We start from the raw sequence: 15,646 nt of genomic DNA on the forward strand, positions 1-15,646 counted from the left end.
GGAGGCGGAGATGCCGCCGCCGCAGCCGCCGCTCTGGCTGCCGCTGCCGTAGCTGTCGCCGGCGCCACTGCCGCCTCCTCCGGCCGAGACGCGGAGCGAGCAGGCGAAAGCGGCCGCGAGGAGCCCGGCGCACACCACAGCTGGATCCCTCACTCCAACTTCAAGCCTCGGCCCCGCCTCTCCCCAGCCAGCCTCGCAGCCAATCGCTGCGCGCCGCCGGTCCTGAGCCCCGCGCCCATTGGCGGGCAGCCGTGGCAGTGCGGGCGGGGGCGCCGGGGGAGAGAACCACAGCTGGAATCCGGTTCCCACCCCAAAGCCCAGGCCCGCCCCTCTCCCCTCCCCTTGCCCCTGGGTCCGCTCCTGAAGGCCAGAGCCAATTAGATGGCTACCCAGACCGAACCCATTTTCCTATTGGCCGCTGGGGTCTCTGGGACTCCCCTGGAGGGAGCCCCGGGGAATCAGAGTATTAGGCGCCGGGTCCCGGGATGGCGCTGCGGGGCCCCGGGGCATCCTTTGTCCGAGACCCCTGACTGGGACCACAGCCGGAGGGCGGGGCTCAGCTCTGGGCGGGCCTGGAGCAGAAGAGAGGCTGGCTGCCGGGGCTCTGGCTTGTGACCAGGGTCCCAGAGCGAAACCCTGAGTGTCCACCTGATTAGTCGCCTTACCCTAGTGTCGAGCCTGGAAGCGGGACTGAAGAAGGGGAGTATCGGAGCAGGCTGTCCCGGGGGTGGGGGCTTCAGGCTGGAGGGGGGCGGTCTTGGAGAAATGGGCGGAGCCTAGGAAAGTCTGGGGCAAGTAAGGTCTAGGCGTGGTTTCCACCAACCTCCTTGTAGACCCCTCTCCCAGGGCCACTTCTGCGCCTTTGACCCTGACCTTCCAACGCTAACCCGCCGACCCTGACTTCACATCAACACTCCTGAGCTTCATCCTCTCTGCCCCTAGGGGTCCTCTGGGGGGCGGGAGGGGGAGGGGCGCTCGAGCTCTAACACGTGACCGAACAGGTCAAGCTGGTCCCAGAGCCCAGGCTCCCAAGATCAGCAGAGGAGCAGAAAGAAGCTCCTGCGAGGGGACCAGCGGGGGCCTCGGGTGTGTGGGTCGGAGTGGAAGCACCGAGCCGGGCTTTGGTGGCTCTCGGCCTGGAAGGTCTCACCAACCCCCCTGCCCCGTGTCTCAGTTTTTCCCTCCCGAGTTCCAGTACGGCTGGGGAGCCGGCCGCAGCACAGGAGCGTCATGTGGCTGCTCTTGCACACCTTGGCTACCGGGAGCGGGTCCTCTAGTGTCTGCGGCTCTCCACTCTCGAACACGCATGTGTGCCCCGGGGGGCCTCGCCCCGCCCCGCCCCGCCCGCGCGAGTCCCTGGCCTCAGTCAGCTCCAGCTCCCTTTCATCGCCAGCGTCGCCCCAAAAGTCTGTAGGTGCCTGGGGCGGGGGGGGGGGGCGGAGAGCGCTGCAGGAGCGCCGGGCGCCGGAGCGAAGTGGGGCGGGGAGGGCATCGAGAATTAGACGTCTGGAAGCACTTCCCCACCTTTGAGAAGGTGGACACGGCAGCGGGACCGAGAAGGTCAGTCAGTGCTGGGTCCCGGGACTTCGGGGCGCTGACGCCACTGCGGAGAAGCAGAGGCGTGGACGGGATGACCTCCGGTCTCCGCTCCCCTGACTCCCAAGGCTGAGCCACCCGAGCAGCCCCCGCGCGCCTCCGGCCTCCGGGCCGCCACGGGGTGGGTGTCTCGGCTCCCTCGAGGGCGGGTTGCAGCGAGTGCAGGGGGGAGGGCCAAGGGGTTGCAGCCTCCCGGGTTGCCCTTTCTCCAAATCCGGGCACCGACTTCTGTAAATGAGGCCGAGCTCATTTGCATTGCATGCTAATGAGCAGATCCCTTAAGTGCCTTTCCCTCCTGGCGGGAGTCTCTGCTCTCATTCCGCGTGTACCGCGCCAGGCTTGAACTCTCAGCGGTCTTCTGGGAGAGGGGCCTATTTATGGTTCACTCCACGTGTCTGACACCTTCATCCCTCCCGCAGGTCCACAGTCTGCCGGGTCTGCCTGCCTTTCCCCCACAGCGTCAAGAAGCCCCAGGGCTGGTAGGGACTTTATTCATCCCCTCTTTGCAGAGGGTACAAAGAGCCCAGAGAGGCTTGCCAAGCCCAATGGTCAAGTTTCCCAGTGGTCAGCAGGCCCCACACCTCCAGCCGTCATCCAGGCCACCCGTCTCTGGGCTGAACTCTGCTCTAGAACATACCCAGAAAGGTGGCACAGGGTGTGGGGCAGGCACACATTTACCTCCCTGGCCTCAGGACCTGGGGTGACCTGCCCCCCAAAGCATCCTGATCCCCGGGTGGGGACACCAGCGAACTCTGCCTCAGGTGCTCTCTTAGCCTGAGTGGGTAAGGGGAGAAGGGAGGCAGGACCTAAAGGGGGTGAAACCATCTTTAACTCCTACCTTCCAAGGCTCAGTCCCACCATCACCTCCTCAGAACGGCCTTTTTCGGCAAGTATTGCAGTGCTTACTAAGTGCCAAGGTGCTGAGGACACAGTACAAACTCAGACGAGAATCTAGAACCTTGAAGCCTTCACCCAGACTTGGATTATAGGTTTATGTTTACAGTAATGAAACGATTGTCCCCCCTCTAGGCTCTACGGTTCCCCCAGAGCAAGAGTTATGTCCATTTTGCTCACCAGAGCCTGGTCCCGTGTCTGGCACTAGTAGGTACTTAGTCACTCTTTGTTCGATGAATAACCTTAGGCAGGGAGGATAGGAGAAGGACAAGAAATTCCTTTTCTTGGGCCTCAGTTTCCTAACAAAGAAGTTAGGCCTAAGTGTGTCTAAGATCTCCTTTGGGTTGGAGGGGGAGCCTTCATATAGGACCTGCTCTGCCAGCCCCACCAACCCTCTCCCCTTTACACCTCCCGCATAGCCTGGCTGGCTCCCGCAGGAACTGAGCTAATCTTCCCATCTGTGATGCACTCTGCTCAGCGATGATACATCATCCTATGTAGTCACCTCACAGCCTTGGGAGTTGGGTGGTGGTTGTCCCATTTTTTCGATAAGAAAACTGAGACTCAGGGAGATGAAATTATGTCAGTGACTTCTCAAACTGTGAGGCCCTGTCTCCAGTGGCCCTGGCCCACAGTTCTTCCAGAACAGCTCTGCTGGCTGAGCAAGGAGCGGACGCAAGAGGGACCAGCAAAGGGTCTGCAGCAAAGAGGGACCAGCAAAGGGAGGGGAGGCTGCAGACTTTAAAAATCCCGTATCTGAGCAAGACTTATGTTCAGCTTTGTCCTAGTCAGAAAATGCTAGCTCTCCTGGGAGCCCTAACCCTTTAAGGCCCTAACTCCTTCCTTTGAACCTATTACAGAATCCCTTTCTCAAGCACATGCCTGGTACCAGGGGAAGGGAACTGAGGACACACACAGTCAAGCGAAGACTGGCTAGAGAGGTAGGAGACACCAAACGCACCCCCTTTCACAGCTGTGCCTGCACCTCCTGGAGGAAAAGGAAGGCTTGGCGGTTTTTATTGTACCCTGAAGACCCCAGAAGGAACCAGATGTGGTGAGTGGTCACAGATCCGTCCGTTACCCTCCCTGGGCCTTGGATATCTGACCATAAAAGGCCAAAGGGACCTGCCTTACCACCTTATGCGTCTGGGTCAATAAGACAGAGACAGAGGGTTTTGCAAACTGCCCAGACTTTCCAGAGCCAGGCCTGGGGCTGCCAAAAAGGCCACCTGTGCTTCACCAGGTTCCACCCTCCCTCCTCACTGCCCCCCAGACCCGGCTCCGTCAGCCCAGTCCTCAGACTTCCTGGCCAACGCTGAGCAGGCTCTAGCCAGAAAAGGGCCAGCTGACCTTGTTGGCCAGAGCCCTAATCCCCTCCAGATGGGCCGCAATGGCTTGTATCAAGGGCCCAGCTGCCCAGCCAAAGCTGACCCCAGTCCCACTGAGCATGTGTGGCTGGGTGCGACCATGTACAGACCTTGCAGCGACAATCCAGTCTCCCACTCCTCCCCGCTGCTGAGATCCCCACAAACAGTGGCCCCATTCCAGTCTCATCTTTCACAGCCTCCTCTGTCTGGCTGTACTGGGTGGCTCTGGGGCTGCCTCTGGGGCTGCCGTGGTGCCCAGGCTCCCAGACCCCTGAAGAGTGTGGGGAGGGAGAAGCTCCACCCCCTTTCCCCATCTCCCGCTGCCCCTGCCCTTCCCCAAGTGCCATTCCCATTGCCTTCACCGCCATGGGAGCTAGGAAGCTAGATGTGGTTTCTGGGGTCTGTGAAGATGTGGATGCCAAGGACAGGAATTGTGATCATCTCCCAACCATGAAGGGACAGGAGGAGGCTGCAGAAAAGTGCCAGCCTTCCATGCAGCAGAAAGGAATCAGATTTGGAGAATGACTTCCAGCCCAACAGATGTTCCAAATGAAAGAGGACTCTCCGTGAACTGGTTGGTGTGAAAGCAGGGGCGTGGACAATATGACCTCCTGCAGGAAGGGCCCCATACTGGTAAGGCTGGGGGGCTGGGTGGACACCCCCAAAATGAGCATCCCTGGTCCTAAGAATGGCAGCTCCCATGATGTACCAGAGCATATGCAAATGTTACCATTCCTTGAAAAATAAAGGCTCATGTAAAGCATCCCCTTCCTCTTCCCTAGCTTAAAACAGGAGACAATGGGAAGAAAGAGAGCAGGCCCCTTTCTTAACCCCACTGAGGGCAAGGACTAGCCCCTTCCCCTCCAGGACAAGTCCACACCCCAACCCCACCCCTGGTGGTCGTTACAGGCCCCCTTCCCTCGGTTTCAGTCAAGCTGCAATGACCGTGGATGGGGCAGCATCAGCCTCTCAAGGTGAAGAAGGAATTCGAGAAGGCAGAGGGCTCAGCTAGAGGCCCATCTCTCCCAAGCAAGGCCGAGGCCCTGAGATTACCATGGGACGCTGTTAGGTTTATTCCAGGGTGAGTGGGTGCCCATGGCAGGCCAGTGAGGATGTCCGGGGATGGCCACAGGGTGTGTGTGTGAGGCCCTGCTGGGCCTGAGTCTCTGGTCAGCGGGAAAGCTCTCCCTTCTGCCCCAGCCTGAGGTGGGCGAGCCAGTCACTGATGCAGCAGTTTCCGTAACTCACAGGGCTCGGTGATGGGCATGGAGCAGGCCTGATTCTCACACACGTAGGCCGTGGCCCGGTCTTCCAGCCGTCGCAGGGTATTCAGGAAGGGCAGCTGACGGGACAGGAAGCTGGAGGGGTCCCCGTTGGCCAGGATCAGCACCTGTGATAGCAGCAGAGTAGACGGTGACCTGGGGGCACTGGGACACCGGGAGGGCCCACCAGCGGGCTTCCCCTTCCAGGCCTACAGAAGAGGGGATATTGGAGAGCCATGTGGGGGTGGCAGGCTGGGGTCTGGGGGGAGCCGGGCTCACAGTCTCGAACCTTGTTAGGAACATAGGTGGAGTGGACACACTGCAACAGAGCCTTGGTGTCCTTGGCCTGGGGGTCTCCACAGATCACGATCTGGCCGGAACAGAGAGGTTAACTCCAGGGTCAGGTGCAAGGAGCTGGATCCGGACCTACCACAGCTTTCCGATCCTCCTTCCACCTCATACTCTATCCCCAGAAAGGAATGGGGGCTCAGCTCGGTATCCTCCAGACCCACTGCTGGGAGGCTGCCTCAGAGTCACTGTCACTCAGAGTGACAGTGCTGCACATAGCGGTAGAGATACAAACAGAGAGATGCACCCCTAAGCAGAGACGCCAGAACGTACACACACACACACAGACACACACACACATACACAGGGCTTGATATAGCGGAAGACAATAAATGCAAAGAGATCCATGCACAAGGAGACACAGGGCTGTCACATATACTCACAGCAGATACCCCCATACAGGCAGATGCCACACATTCAAATACCAGACATTCACACACACATACACACACACACACACACACACACACACACACACACGGGCAGAGAGATATAGGCAAACGTGCAAATATAAGCAGGCAACCCTGAATATGGGGCATCTGTGTGCAGACAGGCAAACACATACTGGTGAACACTCTCACCAGCCCACACTCGGCAGGCATGCAGACACACAGTCACACTCCTCCAGGGTCACACTCCTCCAGAGGGGTGCATACAGCAATGCGAATGGGGACATGCCTGCAGATAAACGTATAACTGCACTCACACTGGTAGACCCGACTGCACAGAGACACAGAGGCACACAGAGAAACCCCTCACCAACCACAGGGACCCATATTTAGCCCCTGCCTCCTGCCCTGCCTACTCTGAGAGCCCCAATAACACAGAGGCACTTGCCCATGCCAGAGGCCTGGCTCCCCGATGCATACTCACACAGGTACCTCCGCCGCCTAAAGCAGCCCGTATAGATATTATCCCTGGAGACATGTGCACACACACTCTTAGATGGCCACACACTCACAGACCTGAGCTCTGGGGGACAGCTCCAGGAGCCCCACCCCATGCCCCCGACCCCCACTGCAGCCCCCGATCCCCTCCCTCCAAGGGTCCTAACGCAGGTGCCCACACCCCCACACACACCTGCTTGAGGGTCTGCTGATGGGCTGAGAGGGCGCGGACCATCTCGGGCAAGGCCACTGGGACACGGCGCATGCGCTGGGAGAAGGCCGTTAACAAGCACACACACTTGTCCATCCAGTCCTTGTGGCCCGTGAAACCGTGAAGACGAAGCAGGTTGTGAGCCGACACGGAGTTGGCGCTGGGCTCCGAGCCATCCTGATCTGCAGGGCGCAGAGGGGGTGGGGGTCATGAGGGGGGAGGTCGCTGGGTCCCAGGACCCTGCCCCAGGACTGTGACCAAGGTGGTGGGGGATGGGGATGGGAAGCAGAAGAGTCCACCCCCCGCCCAGTCCTGCCCCAGCTCTGAGAGTAAGGCCACCACCAGCTGCTGGTATTTGGCTCAGCCACCTGCCCCAGGCTGCACTGTCTGTCCCCACCCCGCCTCCATCTTACTGTGGACTCTCCAATCCAGTCACTGAGCTGCTCAAGCCAGAGCACCATCACCTTACCCCCCCGCCTCTCGCTCACCCTCCCACTTCTAATCCACCCCAAGTCCACTGGGTCTGCAGCCAGAGTAGACCTGAATCCCACCACTTCTCCCCATCTCACACTTCCCGCTTGTCCAAGGCCTTTGCCAGCCCTTGAGGAACTGAATGCCACTAACAGTCTCCTAACTGGTCACCGTTTCCACCTTCAGTCAGAATGTCATTCCGAGACCTCACCAGACCAGATCACAGCCCACTTAAAGCCCTCCAGAGGTGTCCATGACTTGCCATGCCTGTAAGACCCTGCAGGGAACCAGCTTTGCCCACGTGGGCACACCTCGCCTCTGCCTCTATCCGGTCCTCCAGCCTCCTGGCCTCTCGTAGTCCTTGGCTAAAGGACACCTTTTCCAGGTTTGATCTGACCTCCCCTTAGCTGGGTCAGGCCCCACTGTTCTCTCCCCAGGTCCCTTTGTTCATTCAGCTCACATTTATGGAGACTCTACAACATGCTAGATCCGCGCACACACACAATAAAAGGAAAGGTCTCACTCCCAAGATGCTTACATTTGAGTCGGGGCACAGAGACCATGGACAGACATGTCCGGTGACGGTGAGCGCTACTGAAAAGGAAGGAGCCAGGCACCTATTTCTTTAATGGCACTCACGCTCAACCACCCATCTGCGCATGCACCTTTGTATTAGTTATTACTGTCGATTAGTTGTTTCCCCGGCTACCTGGGATTTCACGAGGATAGGGACCAGGCAGGCCTTGGCTGATACATGAATCGAAGCGTGGCAATTACTGCTGCCAAGTGCATTCGCCTAATAGCTAAATTCATCTCTTTAGCCACCCTGTAAGTACCAATGTTAAGCTGTTTCACATATCAAGAAGCCGAGGCTCTGGAATTTAATGAGACCAACTCAAAGTCAGTTGGGTAATGAGTGGTAGAGATGTGAACACATGCTGGCTCTTTACGACCACCCTGTGCTCGTGCCCCCCGCAGGGCATGCCAAGCCCTTCCTGGGTCCCCAGCCCAGCTCCACGCCCACCACTGACCGTCCTTCAGTCGCAGGGGCAGACTGGCCCCCCGCTCGGCCTCGCTGCAGAAGTAACCACCGCCTTGGGAATCCCAGAAGAGTCTGTCCTGGGTGTCCTGCAGCCTCAGAGCCCACTCGAGCCACGAGCTCTCCTGCGAGGCCTCGTATAGGTCCAAGAGGCCCCGCACCACAAAGGCATAGTCCTCTAGGAAGCCCCAGCAGGGCGGGTTGCTGCAGGGAGGGGTGGGGGGAGGTGGGGACAGACATTAGGGAAGAGGCTGGGGACAGGCCCAGGGAGACAGGGGCTTTCCCAGAAGAGGCCCTTTGCACACATCCTTTCACTTAACCCTCAGAATCAACCTCTTCATTGGGTACCATTAGCCCATTTTCTGGATGAGTAACTGAGCCCAGGGAAGTTAAGAGCTCACAGTGCACAGATAGCAGAATCAGGGTGGGGGGCTCACAGGAGTTGAGGAGAGGGGCAGAGATCGGCCTGGGATGCCCAGGGAGATAAGCCTTAGCGGGCTGCCTGGCCCCCGACCTGTGCTCCACGGTCCCCCCGGAGCCCGCATAGCACGTCCGCATCAGGCGGCCGCTGGCCACGTCAAACATATGCCGCTTCAGGAACTTGGCACCACTGGTGGCATAGTTGATCAGCCTCTCCAGGCCCAGGACAGCTCCAGTCACAGCGAAGCCAGATACCATCAGTCCTGGAGGGAGGAGACACCGGTGGTTGTGAGAAGCTAGCCGGGAGCCTCCCAGGTATGTCCACCCTGACCCTTGAGCCCTGACCTCTCTGGAGCAAGCGGGTGAATGGGTAAGAGCTTCTGGCCCCTGTGTGTGACGTCGGGGGGGGGGGTCCCTTAAGCTCTCCAAGCCTCGGTTCACTCACTGGTAAAGTGAGGACGAAACACAGCATAAAGGGGGAACTGATTTCTAGCAGGTGCCTGACACACAGGAGGGGCCTTGTAGAGAGAGGGCGACCCTGTAAATGGGACCAGGTCGCCCCACCGTTCCAGGCGGCCAGCATCTTGCTGTCCGGGTGCGGCTTCGGACGATGTTTCCGGGCCTGTAACAGCTTCTCCAGCCCCGAGTTGAGCAAGGTGCGCACAGCATCCACGTCCAGGCCGAAGCGGGCGGCGGTCAGTTCCAGCGAATACCGGACGGTCAGCACATTCTGGCCCTGCAGCTCCCCCTTGGGGTCCTGGGGAAAATGGCCCTCGTGAGAGGGCGTCCCCTTGCCCGCCTGGCTTTAGGACCCCTCCCCCAACCCCAAGCATCCCCACCTGGCTGGGGCTGATGTTGCCTGTCTCCGTGAGCCCGTAGTGCTTGATGAGGAGCTGGCCCGAGGTGAGGGGCTCAGTGGCACCCAGCACAGGCTCAGGAAGCAGCTGCTGGATCTCTTTGACCGTCCACACATAAAAGGCACCCTCTTTGGGCCGCATGCCCCGCGCTGGGGGTGAGTCTGCATCCTCTGCGCTGCAGAAACCTCCAGACTGTGGGGAGAGGAGATTTGGCTGGCCCTGGCCCTTAGGGCATGGGGGCCCGGAGTCCTCCCGCAGCCCGGCCCACCTGCCTCGGTGGACACACACCCGATGGGCCAGGTTCCGAGCCACGTACTGCAGGATGCCTCTGGCTACATCCGAGTAGAACTCATCACCGGAGATCTGCGTGGGGAGGGAGGAGACTGTAAACAGTGCCCGGCCACCACCACCTGGGGACAGAGAGGACAGTCAACATCGTCCCAGGAGGGTGGGGAGGGAGCCTGGGCATATGGGAATTAAGAATGAAGTTGAGGAGGAGCCCCAAGTCCCCGAGAAAGCCCTGAGAGGGGCAGCCGGAGGGAGGTGGACAGGCTAGGTGGTCGGGAGTCACCTGGAAGGCCTGTGAGTAGGCCACCGCGAGCTGCGCCTGGTCGTACAGCATCTTCTCGAAGTGAGGGATGTGCCACTGGCGGTCCGTGGAGTAGCGATGGAAGCCCTGTGGTAGGAGGGACACAGGGCTGGCGGCCAAGCCCAGCCCCGCCCACCCCCGCCGCTGCCCCCTCCCGGGGATGCCTGATCCCCCTCACCTGTCCCACGTGGTCTCGGATGCCCCCGTTAGCCATCATTTTGAGGGTGTGCAAGGCCATCTGCTGGGCCCGAGAGCCATCCTGGGTGAGTCGATGGCCGAGCCAGTAGGAGAACAGGAAACTGAGGATCACTGTGGACACCAAATGCACTCGGGTGAGGGGGCGGGGGACACACAGGGCAGGGATCTGGGCGATCAGAGAGCTGGCCAGGCTGGCGTGAGGAGTTCACTCAACAGGTGAGGAGGTCAACGGACAGCACGGATGAGCAAAGACCGTTATCCAGGGCAGTGTCACGGCGCTGCCGCTAAGGCCACAAGCGAGGTCCTCACTGGGTAGCTAGTGACAGGCTGGGGTAAGGAGGTCGCTGGCCACTCAGGACAGTGGGAAGTTAATGGCCAAGCCAGAGGTCAGAAGCTGATGACCAGGACAGGTACCAGAAAGCTGGGAAGGGGAGGGGGCAGGCACGGCAGGGACACTGACCCGGCGTGGGGAACTTGGGGGACTCAGCGAAGCCACCGTACTCTTCATCGTAGCTCTCGTCCAGCTGCTGGAAGCAGCGGCTGTTCATGGTGGCGGCGGAGGGTGGCAGTTGGCGGTCCCCCGTGCTGATTTCTGAGCGGGCCAGGAGGGCTGTGGTGACACGCTGGCTGTTTTCCAGCAGGGTGTTCTTGTTCTGTTTCCACTGTGGGAGGGCAGGGGCAGACCTGGAGGTCAGTGTGCGGTGGGGAGGGGGCGGGTGGGCCTTGTTTCCTTGCCCTTGACAGCCCCCTCCGTCCCCATCCCCCTCCACTCCCTGGGGAGCCTATACCCACCTGCTCCCGTATCCTCAGCAGCAACGTGCGGAAGCCAATTCGGATCAAGCCATCCTCAGGGGGAAAGTAGGTGCCCCCCACAAAGGGCTGGAGGTTAGGAGTCAACCACACATTCATGGGCCAGCCCCCACCGCTGCTGGTGGCCTAGCAGAGAGAGAGAGGGTGGGAGTGAGGGGGGCAGCCGGTCCCCTGCGCGGGGACAACCTCCCCCCCACTCCCGCCGCCACTGCCCGCCTGATTCGTGGACAGACCACTCACTTGTATGAAGGTCATATACGTCTTGTCCACATCTGGCCGCTCCTCCCGGTCCACTTTCACGCTGACAAAATCCTCATTGAGCAGGCGGCTGATCTCCTCATTCTGGAAGGACTCCTCCTCCATCATGTGGCACCAGTGGCAGGTGGAGTACCCCACTGGGAGAGGCCGTGGTGGGCCAGGCAGGGGAGGGGGGACCAGTGAGTGGCTGGAGGGCTCCTGGGAGGCCCCAGGCCCAGAGGACCCTTCTTTCCCTGCCCCAGTCCACTACCAATCTCTTCCTCCCATCCCAGGGAAGGTGGCTGTGTTACCTGAAAGGAAAATGGGCTTGTTTTCTTTCCTGGCCTTGTCAAAAGCTTCCTGTCCCCAGGGGTACCTAGGCGGGGCAGGGCTGGGCATCACTCACTGACCTCCAGGTTGGGAGGAGGGGTTGAGGGCCCAGCTGCCCCCCCGGGAGAAGGGCATCCGGAGCGGTACTCACCAGTCCACAGGGTTGTAGGCATGTTGTAGGAGGTACGGTGACTTCTCATTGATCAGGCGGTTGGGGACCTTCTGGGGTGTGGATGGGGAGCAGCTGGTTCGGCTTCCCTTCCCTCCAACAGGCATGGGCACTGAATTGCTGACCGTCACACTTCGGTCCTTGTCTCGGGAGGAGCTGCCCCTGGCACAGGCAGGTGGGGTGAGTGAGGGCTTTCCCACTCACCTCCTCCCTAGGTCTTCCCCAGAGGCCCGCCCAACGCCACCCCGCCCTCTGGCACCTCTCCCCCACACCGAACCCCCTGCTCCCAGCCTGACCCACCTTTCCGAACCACGGGGGAGACCGCGGGCTTTTTGCTCCCCCTTGTGTTTTTGGGGAGGTGAAGGAAAGTGATTCATTGGGGGCTCCCTGCCAGGTTAGTCCCCCCCAACCTTTCAGACCTGGTGGTGGGAAGGCTGATGACTGTGAGGTCAAGGTGAGTCACAATGGACAGAATGGTCCTTCAGCCTCCATTCTTTCCCCCCAACAGGGCCCCTCCCCAGGGAGGCTGAGCCAGAGGGGTCTCTCTGGCAGGCTTGGCTTGGTGGTCTGGGCAGGAGGCTGCATGCTCCTGGTGGCTGGACTGGGCAATAACTGGATCAGGGACCAGCCCCTGTGAGGGACAACCAGAGGAAAATTGCTCCAGGGGACCCTCTCATTCAACATCCACGCCCTGGACAATTCCATGAGGCCAGACTCCTAGAACCTCTAGGGAGTCAGTAACAGGCTCAGATCTCATAGGGCTCAGCCTGGGAGCCTGGTGCCCGGCGGTGGGGTTGCGGGGCAGACCTAAATGACAGGCCCCCGAAACCATGAGGACTGTGGCAGATCAGCCCAGGGTGCTGCTAGATAAGGACCCATGGCCCAGCACTGGGATTCAAGGAAGGCTTCCTGGAGGTGGTGTCTCAAGAGACCTAAGGGAGCGAGCCCTGCAGTCGGAAGGGACTGAAAGGAGTAGAGGGAAGGAGGTCATTACTGCCTGGACCAGGTCTCGAGCGCAAACTCTGTGGGGTGGAGTTCGGGAGGAGGAGAAGGTAGGGGCGGCTGGGCAGGCACTGGGGAACCCGCGCAGTGACTACCGGCCCAGGGCCGCAGCAACCCACTCACCCGCCCGTACCTGGGGCTTGCGGCGAGGCCCGCCAGAGCGCAGTGCAGCAGGAGGCCGCAGCCCAGCCAAGTCCGGGCGCCCAGTATGGCTGCTCCCGGCCAAGGCCAGGACGCTGCGGACTGCGAGGGGCGGGCCCGGGCACCCACCGAGCCGCAGGCGCGTCTTCGCGGAGACTCCTGGCCGCGTGGCTGGTCTCCGCGCGCCGCCCGGTGGCCGAACTTGGAACTGCAGACCGGACAGTCCGGGCTTGGGAGGACCAGAGTCTGTACACAAAATCGGGCAGACTTAGCTAGAATAACCCTCATGAGGAGAACATGGACGGTTGTGAGGATGCCAGAGCCTCAGGTCATTTTGCCAAACTGCTCGTTTGACAAATGAGAAACGAGGCATGGCTTGCCCAGGGCCACCTGGCCAGTGAGCTTTGGCTCTGCCTCTCCACCTCAAGCATGCGCTCAAATCCCACCCACCCACTCCAAGAAGTCTTCCCTGAGTAACGACGTGCCAACTTCGTGTCCTGTCATGTACTTTACACACTTGTCTCATTTGCTACATTTCGCCAATATTTATGAGTGCCTACTGCCTGCCAGGCACTCTGCTTAGGTACAGTGGTGGGTGGAGAGAGACCAGGATCCAGCCCTTGGGTTGCTCACAGTCTGTTGAAGGAGACGGAAGCTAATCTGACAGCCATACACATGAATGTACAACCACCCACTGTAAGAAGTGCAATGACTAAGTCTAATGAGGAGCCCGGTCTGGTGGGAGAGGCTTCCCTGAGAAAATCACAAGAGGATGGGGTGGGGAGAGGGAGTGGGGGAGAGTGCTGGGGAAGCAGGAGGAACATGTGCAAAGGCCCTGTGGCATAGTGGTGAGTTAGGGCTGAGGAACTACGGAAGGTCAGCCTGGCTGCAGGGCAGAGAGCAAAGGGAAGAGAGATAGTAGGTGACATTGTGAGGCTGGAGGAGGGCAAGCATCCAGGTCTTGGAGGGACTCCAGAACTGTGAGTAAGACTTTTGGTTGTTGATGAAACAAGAAAGATGTTGAAGGGCCTTGGTCAGGGGAGTGATCTTGCACTTTGGAAAGGTCCCTCGGGCTTCCTAGTGGAGAATAAATTGGAAAAGGGGCAAGAGCGGAATCGGGATTGGTTAGGAGGTCACAGCAGGACCCAGGGAAGATGGCAGAGGTCTGCACCAGGTGGAGGTGGATTTAGTGAGAAGAGTCTTTGAGGTTTGTAGAGGAGGAAACATCCTCAAAATTGGCAGTGAGGGCGAAAAGTATCAAGAGTGGTGTGCAGAGAAGGGATTATGCTGGGTGAGGAGGCCATTGCTGAGGAGGGGTCACTGAGAGCCTCAGGTGGGGATCTGTGAGGTCATTTTTGGATGTGTTGGTCTGAGGTGCCCTTGGGACTCGTGTGTGGAGATAACACGGCACTGGAACACAGGGGAGAGGTCAGTGGGAGGGATCGGGGTGTTCGTTGTGGAGACAGTACGGGCAAGGAAGGGACCATTTGGAGAGGAGCAAAGGGAGAGAAGCAGGCTCAGGCCTGAACTCAGGAGTGCCCCCGTGAAAGAGGAGCACTAAAGGGTCAAGAAAACACCAGGAGAGGGCAGTGTCCCAAAGGCAAAGGAACAGGAGGGAGGATCCTCCGGGTTGGATTATGGAAATAAAGGTCTATTGGCTTCAGCATCATGGAGGCCATTGGGTAGACTTGGCAGACAGGGTTCCAATGAGGCAGGGCTGACAGCAAAAGTCAACTGGAGTGGGTTAGGAGGACCGGAAAGAAAGGGGACATAGCGGGGCACCTGGGTGGCACAGTCAGTTGAGCTTCCGACTTCGGCTCAGGTCATAATCTTGAGTTCCAGCCCCGCATCAGCTTGCCACTGTCAGCACGGAGCTCATTTTGGATCCTCTGTCCCCCCTCCCTCTGCCCCTTCTCCACTTGTGCTCTCTTTCTCTCTCTCTCTCAAAATACAAACATTTAAAACAAGAAAGGAGACACAGGGAGGTAGCATGGGCGTTTGATAGGAGGGGAAAGATTCTCATGATGGATGAGGCTGATTATGATACATATCAAGGGGAAGGATTTGGTTGAGAGAAGGCAATTGATGATGTCAAGGTTGGGGTCATGGCAGAGAGGCTGGCAAGCTGGAGGGTATGGTGGATGCCAAGGAATGAGATTAAGATCAGAGAACAGGAAGCCTGCCTTGAATGGGGAGGAATTTGGGGTGACCACAAGCCCAAAAATGTGACCATGGGTGGGAGGTCAAGGTCAACCTCCTGAATAATAGAGTCTCATGGGGTTAAGCAAGATCTGGATGAGAAGACAGTGAGCCAAGACTGAAGCATGATGAGAATGAGGCAGGGCACAGCCCCAGGCAGAGAGGTGGCAGGACAGCCAGGTGGCTTGAGCCTCCAAGAAGGAAGGCTCTCATTAAAGAAAAATGGTCCTGTGGTAGCTACAAGGAACAAGGCTACCAATCTCTTCTTTGTAGGGGTCAAGCAGGACCCCCTGGGGGTCCTCAGGAAAGTAAAGTCCACAGGGAGAGTAGGTTTAGATGAAAAGGAGGGCCCAGGTAGGGAAGGGGTGACAGGTGGGACAGTGGCCAAGAATGATGGAGACCTCCCAGGTGGAGGCGTGCATGCCAGAAGACAGACGGACTCGGCACCGCCCGGCAAGGCCAGGAATGAGGGGTATGATGGACTCATTGCTCAGGCTGTCTCTCTGAAGAGGGTAGGCCCTGGGCCAAACGGACACTGGCTTGGGAGGAGCCACAGAGCACCCTCATAAGGAAGGAATTCTTATTCCCATCTGACAAGTAAGGAAACGGAGGCACAGAG

The 15,646-nt window shown here is 59.3% G+C and overlaps 1 protein-coding gene and 1 long non-coding RNA gene across 4 annotated transcripts in view; one reads left to right on the plus strand and one right to left on the minus strand.

The window, feature by feature from the left end:
- LOC115281803 overlaps positions 1-4,604 on the plus strand; it is a 5,570-nt gene extending 966 nt beyond the window's left edge. The window contains exons 1-4 of one of the 3 annotated variants that reach the window (XR_003904408.1): positions 1,504-1,560; positions 2,016-2,075; positions 3,351-3,544; positions 4,314-4,604. This is a non-coding gene — a long non-coding RNA (uncharacterized LOC115281803). Of the gene's footprint in view, positions 1-1,490; positions 1,561-2,015; positions 2,076-3,350; positions 3,545-4,313 lie in introns of those variants that run through there. The other 2 variants (XR_003904410.1, XR_003904409.1) reach the window with 2 other exon arrangements.
- A 302-nt stretch (positions 4,605-4,906) lies between these two features.
- Positions 4,907-12,119, minus strand: SPATA20 (spermatogenesis associated 20). Its single transcript, XM_029927826.1, has 16 exons — positions 11,986-12,119; positions 11,668-11,847; positions 11,498-11,562; positions 11,190-11,344; positions 10,932-11,075; positions 10,600-10,801; positions 10,120-10,250; positions 9,924-10,028; positions 9,641-9,715; positions 9,335-9,544; positions 9,060-9,252; positions 8,590-8,758; positions 8,068-8,279; positions 6,548-6,747; positions 5,409-5,489; positions 4,907-5,247 (listed from the first exon to the last, which is right to left on the minus strand). The coding sequence occupies exons 1-16, from the start codon at positions 12,060-12,062 to the stop codon at positions 5,077-5,079; spliced, it is 2,370 nt and encodes a 789-aa protein (XP_029783686.1). The 5' UTR covers positions 12,063-12,119; the 3' UTR covers positions 4,907-5,076.
- Between the last annotated feature and the right edge of the window lie 3,527 nt (positions 12,120-15,646).

The sequence above is a fragment of the Suricata suricatta genome, chromosome 17, assembly GCF_006229205.1.
Source record: "Suricata suricatta isolate VVHF042 chromosome 17, meerkat_22Aug2017_6uvM2_HiC, whole genome shotgun sequence".
Lineage (NCBI taxonomy): Eukaryota > Metazoa > Chordata > Mammalia > Carnivora > Herpestidae > Suricata > Suricata suricatta.

Coding starts and splice junctions, on each gene's coding strand:
- SPATA20 (XM_029927826.1), bottom strand. CDS start 12,062: ATGAATCACTTTCCTTCACCTCCCCAAAAACACAAGGGGGAGCAAAAA. Junction 11,848..11,985: donor CTCCCCCGTGGTTCGGAAAG/GTGGGTCAGGCT, acceptor TGCCTGTGCCAG/GGGCAGCTCCTCCCGAGACA. Junction 9,545..9,640: donor CTCGGAACCTGGCCCATCGG/GTGTGTGTCCAC, acceptor CTCTCCCCACAG/TCTGGAGGTTTCTGCAGCGC.